Below are 7,373 nucleotides of genomic sequence, written 5' to 3' on the forward strand. Positions count from 1 at the left end.
AACGCCAAAACATGGCAGATAACGCAATATAACTATGGGTGAAATCGCACTTGCCAACAATTCCACGTTTTGGAGAACTTGAAAACTGTCTACCTAAATTCAAGTTTGGGGGCGTTAGACGCTAGGTATCCGAGGCCAACATCTTGACAGTGTTGCTTTAAACCATTCCTATTTAAAAGAGCTTGTTCGGACAACATGTCCAAACACAATCAGAGTTGATCGGTCAAGTGGCAAAAATGGTCGAACAATGTCAAATGTCCGACCGTTACTGTAAATCCACAAATTTTCATATCCATTTTATTTTCGTATTGTTCATACAACTCCTAAATGTACTAAATTAAAATGCATACCAAAACTTTTCTTGGATGACAAACTGTTAGTATAACACATTGCCACTTTATCAATGTTGATGATGTACAGTACCACAACACAAGATCCAACTGAACAATACACTGGTTTTACAACAACAAATAACCAAAATAAAACTCTCTACGTACAGCATGTCCAGTTTGCAACATTATGATGTCACTCAACTCAACTGTTTCTGTAAGGACTCTGACAGACATCTAGAATGGCATCAACAGCAGTGCTCAAATTAAGGTTTCAACGTTGTCTGGACATAAGTGCATTTCTTTTGCCCCTTCTGCTCTTCTGGAAGAGGCCAGAAGAGTCATGCGACCTCTTCTGGTCGTTTCTTTTGTGACTTGTGAGACATTCGCATTAAAAACACGCGTATCGATGGAGCCGTATGAGCGTCCTTCGCTTCCACTGCTTTGGAAACCAAGTGGTCTTCCAGTAATATCAAGTCCCACAACTACAGCTGCTGCTAGTGGGTGTTCTCCAAGGACCCCCTTTAAGGCACCAGAAACGGAGACAACGGTTGTAGAAGTCGCCTCTTCAAGTAGAGATCCAATTTCTTAAGGAAAACCTTATTTTGCTAATTAATTTCACAACTAGAGTACGTCTGGACGTGCTAAACTATTAATGCGCATGCTCAGCTCTTCTAGGTCCTCTTCTGGTCATTTCTTTGGCTTGGCTCTTCTGATCAGACTGCGCATGATCGACCTCTTCTGTTCTCTTCTGACACCTCTATTCCAGAAGAGCAGAAGAGGCAAAAGAAATGCACCCCTAGTCTCACGTAGCCATCCCCTCCCCTTTTGATATCAAAAGTGGGAGGGACTGGCTACACAAGACTAAAATTTTAAATTGATTAGACTTCACAGCTAGAATTGATTCAAACATATTTCCATCATAACTAACTTACTCAGGAGCATCAAAACCTGATTTTAATTTGTTTGGTATAACGCACGTTAATAAAAAGGCAGCCAAATTTAACACGATGAGTGCAAAAGATCAGTGTCACCATGCCTTATGATATCCATAAACAGTCAACAGCTACATGAGCAATCCAAGAAAATTAGTGGGTTTCCAAGTACTCTAGCGATGGTTTGTAGTCTTTCAAGTGTACGACCTGATACAGCAAAAGAAAAGAATTGTTACTATCGTTTTTTATTCTTCCGATTACCTTTTTTACAGAAGGTAACTCTTGGAATGCAGTAACTCGTAGCTTGTCAAGTCTAGATTTTGTCTTCATGATAGAATCAATGGCACGAACAGTGCACAAGTCTTCTTCATGCGAAGTTTTTGACAAGACAGCAACTGGTTTAAGAATGTTGTGAAACACTGCACAACCCAACACAATTTGACTTTGTCCACTTTAGTATATAACCATGAAGAGTCTGATGCTCACCTGAGCGTGGTAATGTTTGACTCAGCGTAGTCAGATGGCTAATGTATACTCCAAACCTGTCAATGAGACGGGCTAAGGCAGCAATTTTGTGCAATACAAAATGCGTGCCACAAGCACGAAGTAGGCGAAGCCCACCAGCCCTAGGCAAGTCAGAATCTTCAAGACAAACCTTAAGCTCTTCTATCACCTGCTTTAACTCTCGACATTTTTAAAAAGATTTTTCATACATAAAGTAGACTTGAAGCAGAAATTCATTGGTGGTTGTGAAGAACGTCGATTCAAATGCATCTCTAATATAAAGTTCTAAACGATGTCCTAAGCACCAAGATACCATTACCCATGGAACATCTTTTAGAAATCTATGTAAACCACGACTAGTAGACATATTATATTGGCAGTACCACCATCACAACCAGGACCGATAAGTTTTGTTTCCAGTTGTCAACCCGACAAACTTCACAGCATCGCAGAAACATTGATACAAACCTTCACCAGTCCCACTACAAGGGAAAAGAAGCAGTTTTCGAACGTGCACTCTGCCATCATCAGTATACGGATCCAAACAGATTGCCATGAACAGTTCAACTTCTATATTTGCAGCATCTGTTGATCCATCCACTTGCAGACTAAAGAAATGAGCTTTGTTAATAGCAGACACAAGCCGTTGTCGTAGTTTGTAAGCAATAAACTTTATAAACATGGCACATCCATGAGTATTGATGTACATATCACCTAGCATAACACCGTGCCTCTTTTCCAACTTGCACAATGACTCGAACTTCGGAAACGCTAGATTTTCCTTGCCAAGAAAGTACGCAATATCAAATTTAGAACGCATTTTGTGCCTGGTACCAGCATCCATCTTTGGCAGTAACGCTATACTTTTCAGCTTTGGAGCATACGCAACAAATGTTGCACCATGCTTTTCGTAGTAGTTTCATTGCCAGATCATGCATTTCACTTTGGCATGATCTTTGGCATGATCTTGGCAAATTTTTTAGCTGTTTGATGCATTTCAAGAGTTGTTAGGGTTCCTAGCTCATGAATTAAAAGAAGGTATGACTTTACAGCTACTAGTATCTAAAGGAAGTAGCGATTAGCAAGGTAACTAAACGGTCTACCGCTGTGACATCAACTCACAGTCCTCATTGTTTCGCAGGCTGTTGGTTGGTATTCCTGACTCTTCTTCCCGTTCTGTTTCGTCTTGATAGCCTTCAAGTTCCTTTACATTTACATAACCTCATTCTATTGTAATATGACCTCTAATGGACAGTTTTGGGATATCACTTAACATCTGCGTGTAGTAAACAATTACAGCTGCATCATTACTGACTTTCGGGAGCAAAGTCGGCGCGAACAGAGAGTAGCCTCTGTAAATCTCTAGGATACTGTACATACTATAAAATTGAAAAGCGACAGAAGATTGAAGTTCACAGCAGACAAGTTACGACATAGCTGGAGGACGCTGTGCATATCATTACATCACGTGACTCAGGAATCCATTTTACAAGACCGGTTGGAGTATACTAACTCATGTGTACCTCTTCTGACTAACCCATATACGAGAAACACTAATCTTACAACGAACCTTTTGATGTAGAGATGAAACATGTCAATTACAGTTGGCTGCACCTGTGGCCTAGTAATTATAATTCAATTATCAAATGAAGAGCGGTGATCACTGCGTAATAGACATCGGAAACATGCAGCAAAACGAATAGACGCTCATTGTGCAGCTAGCTGTAGTGGAAAATAATAAATCAAGCCTTGAGAGCAAGACATTAGAGCTCCTTTACAGCAGGTCTACAGTTGCGTTTCTAAAGTTTGACATCTTGTCCAAACGTTCTTCTTCGTGATCGAACAAACAACAAAAGTGTTCGGAAATGTCCGACGTCCGACCGCTATTTCGAGCACTGAACAGACAGTTGATGTTCTTGCAGCAGGGACGGTTTTTTCTTTCGAATTAGTCCTAATACACACCCCAACACTATGCTTCGGTTGATGACGCAGCTGCTGTCTTGCGAGGCATACAAGTAATATAAGTCATCACTATTTTCGTCCAATGCCGATCCAAGAAGAAAGAGTCTACCTGCCGCAACCTTTTCTGCTAAAGTTTTAGTTGTACCATTTCTTCAGGCCATCGGTCCGATACTAGTAACTATTTTTGATATGCATTGCGGACTGATTAAACTGTTGACTTTTGTGATTCTGTCATTCAACAATTTTTGTAAACGAGCTCAAGCGCGTGACCTCGTAAAGGTCCACATTCTTCAGTGACTTGGGCAATGGTCAGCCTAGTCTTGGAGACAGAGACGTGATATTGTCCACTCTTTCTGCGCTTGGCTGCCAAGTGATCTCAATCCAGCGCTTTCTCTACACAACTAGCTGCGGTGTCCTCTTGTTGGATCCCGGATGCGGCTCGCAATCTTGGTAGTGGTAGTAGTTCTTTTTGATCTTTTGTCGTTTGTCAAGCATGGATACCACTTTTCATTAGCTTAGAACCCATGAATCACGTACACTGACGCATGTACAGAATGAAACAGTTACTGTCTACTAGTGTGCACTAAAATTGTCCGTTAGAGCCCGTATGAAAATAAGATGCATATGAAAGGTCTTCTGGAATAATGTACGAAAATAGATGCATACGAAAATTTGTGGATTTATAGTATTTCGAGCACTGGTGTGTGTGTGTGCGTGTGTGTGTGTGTGTGTGTGTGTGTGTGTGTGTGTGTGTGTGTGCGTGCGTGCGTGCACGTGTGCGTGTGTGGTGCTATAGCTCAGTTGGTTAAAGTTATCCAACAGAGTGTGTATATCCGGGACCTTGCATAGTTACAAGTTCAAGTCACAGTGATGGCAAGCTATGTCATAATTTCCTTGGGCAAGAAACTCACATACAATTACCTCTCTTGACTCAGGAATATAATGAGTACCTAGTCTTTGACTGGGGAACTAAGGAGTCATCAGATATGACATGACCTCAGCCACTGGGGTTCAGATGAGACTTCGGGTGCTCCTGTGAGTTCCTGACCGCTCTAGGAGATTGCTAGCGCAGACCAAGAATTCTTCTGAGTAGCCGTGCACAAAAACCAACTGTTAGCTAGGGAGGGTGACCAGTATTTAGCAGATCGTAATGTTTAGTTTATAGTGTGTGTCTGTGTGTACAAAAGATCAGCAAACTAAAATTTTAGTATTACGTATTTTCTGTAATTTTTGTCTTAGTTTAAAGATAGTCGTGTAGCCAGACCATTTCTAAATACTTCTGGGGGAAGAGAAACAGTCTGGCAAATAACTGTAAAACGACTTGTGTAAAGCCTCGCCCATGCACTCATCGAAATCTTAGTGGACAAAATTTGATTTAGTTAACGATACACAAATGGCATTATGTCATGTTGACGTTGGCAGTTACAAAACGCTGACACCTCGTTCTAGTGGGTTGTTGGCCTTTTTCTCGTCACTAGCACAATGCAACAGTACAATTGGTACCGTGCAACCTGCTAAGTTTTCACAGACATTCTACTCATCCGCCAGCTGACACATTTTCAAACGATTTCACCGCTCAATCTTCTTCAGGACAGTGGACACTGCTGTAGCAATGTTTCTGGTTAGGTGAGTCTGTTCTGGAGACAATTTTGAGCTTGCAGTCTTCGTCTGTTGTCATTTGTTTGAATTCCACGGTGGTCTACTGCAGCTGTTAACACAAAGTCACTAGACGGGCTCACTAACCAAAAACCTTGCTACATTAATGTCCAGTGTCCTGAAGAATTGTCCCATCTAGCGAGGAGAAGATCGACTGTGTAAGATCATTTGAAAATGAGTCACCTGACAGATGAGTAGAATGTCTGTGAAGACTTAGCACGTTGCACGGCACCAATTGCACTCTTGCGTTGCGCAAGTGATGAGCACATGGCCGACAGCCCACCAGAACAAAGAGACAACGTTCCGTAACTGCCAAAGTGGCACGAGTCGTTGTACAGTTAAGGCTGGTTCTCAGTATGTGATAGAGATGGACCGTGATGGACAGCTCACTGTCGTGTTCACAATACGTGTACGTTCCGTTCCATTCCAATAATTACCATTCCCATGCTGCATGGTTACAACATCCTTGTTTCACGCTTCGCTGATTGAGTAACAGTACCTAATCATTTCCTGTTGCAGTCTCTTCTGACTGAGGAAACAAAATAGAATCAATTCTATCCGTCCATCAACACTCCCTCATGCAATCAATCCATTGTAGGTCTCAAGTGGTGCCTTTGGTTTGACCAAACGAAACGAATTGCTCTCCATCGCATATTGTGAACCAGCCTTTATTCGCCAGACCGTTTCTCTCCCCCTCTCCTCTCCTCTCCCCCTCTCCTCTCCCCCTCCCCCTCTCTCTCCCCCTCCCCCTCTCTCTCCCCCTCCCCCTCTCTCTCCCCCTCCCCCTCTCTCTCCCCCTCCCCCTCTCCTCTCCCTCTCCCCCTCCCCCTCTCCTCTCCCTCTCCCCCTCTCCTCTCCCCCTCCCCTCTCCTCTCCCCCTCTCCTCTCCCCCTCTCCTCTCCCCCTCCCCTCTCCTCTCCCCCTCCCCCTCTCCTCTCCCTCTCCTCTCCCCCTCCCCTCTCCCCTCCCTCTCCCTCCCTCTCCCTCCCCTCTCCCCTCCCCTCTCCCTCTCCCTCTCCCTTTCCCTTTCCCTCTCCCTCCCTCTCTCTCCCTCCCTCTCCCTCTCCCTCTCTCTCCCTCCCTCTCCCTCTCTCTCCCCTCCGGAAGGTTTTAGAAACGGTCTGGCTACGCGAGACTAGCAAAAAGATGCAACTGCATTTCTTACAAAGAAGTATGTTGCACTACCTTGTTTGACAATCTTAGGTTCAGAATAAAGCTCTTTCACTACGTCAGAACGAACTGCTAACGGCCTTCTCGTCACGTGGCTCTTCCACTTCTTGAACCCAAACTACCATCACAGAAACGCTCATACACATCCATCATGGTACTGTTTGACCCAGCGATTACGACCAATTGGTTGTTCTGTCTCTTCTGAGCTTCAATCGTAGATGCAGCGCTCACTTTCACCCAGCTGTCTGACAGAGACTTCTCATTGTCGTCGTCGAAATCTGCTGCAGTGGCAGACCGTCTTCGTGAGCTTTCGTCTTCTAGAGATAAGAGAGAGAGATCATCAGAAGCCATCACATGATCCCGGAGTAAATCGATGATACTTGATACTTCTATTTATAGCTGCACCCACGGGCATTGGCCTCGAACTCCCAGACCAAGAGCGCGCGAAGCGAGCGACTGTAGACTCTACTAATTTTAGAGTACCTATTATTAAGCAGCGTCTTGCGTTTTGCGTCTTGCGTCTTCATTCCTTGCGTCCAAAGAGCATTCGCATTTGACGTCAGTTTCTGCGTTTATGTAGAGATGACGCATAGAGCGAAATATTTTTTGGGCCTAGTTAACTAGGTGTGGTCTTATTGGGGACGCCCATAGGTGCGAGTTGATATTAAGGCGCATCTATGGGCTCCCGAGTGCTAGTCTCGCGCAGCCAGTTCTCCTCCTTTTTGACTTCCGATGCCAACGGAAGTTAAAAGGGGGAGAAGCTGGCTGCGCTAGACTAAGTGCGACACATGTACGTGAGCGTTGATATAAACAAGTC

At 43.9% G+C, this 7,373-nt stretch overlaps 1 protein-coding gene across 6 annotated transcripts; it reads right to left on the reverse strand.

Annotated features, from left to right (window-relative positions):
- Positions 1-210: 210 nt before the first annotated feature.
- LOC134177020 (uncharacterized) lies at positions 211-6,953 on the reverse strand. 6 transcript variants are annotated; one of them, XR_009969422.1, is made up of 4 exons: positions 6,737-6,953; positions 6,572-6,674; positions 498-566; positions 211-440 (listed from the first exon to the last, which is right to left on the reverse strand). XR_009969422.1 is itself a non-coding variant. In XM_062643723.1 (3 exons), exons 1-3 carry the CDS (start codon positions 6,905-6,907, stop codon positions 535-537), a joined length of 306 nt encoding a protein of 101 aa, XP_062499707.1. In that variant the 5' UTR covers positions 6,908-6,953; the 3' UTR covers positions 211-534. The 6 variants fall into 6 exon arrangements, 4 of the variants coding, with proteins under 4 accessions (XP_062499707.1, XP_062499705.1, XP_062499706.1 ...); XR_009969421.1 differs by lacking the exons at positions 211-440; positions 498-566 and adding exons at positions 595-1,683; positions 1,751-2,376; XM_062643723.1 differs by having other exon boundaries at positions 211-566.
- Between the last annotated feature and the right edge of the window lie 420 nt (positions 6,954-7,373).

This window comes from Corticium candelabrum, chromosome 3 (assembly GCF_963422355.1).
Source record: "Corticium candelabrum chromosome 3, ooCorCand1.1, whole genome shotgun sequence".
Lineage (NCBI taxonomy): Eukaryota > Metazoa > Porifera > Homoscleromorpha > Homosclerophorida > Plakinidae > Corticium > Corticium candelabrum.

Excerpts from the sequence above, each read along its gene's own strand:
- LOC134177020 (XM_062643720.1), bottom strand. The coding sequence starts at position 6,907 with ATGGCTTCTGATGATCTCTCTCTCTTATCTCTAGAAGACGAAAGCTCA. Across the intron at positions 6,675-6,736 it reads AGAGACAGAACAACCAATTG|TTTGGGTTCAAGAAGTGGAA; the intron begins GTCGTAATCGCT and ends CTGTGATGGTAG.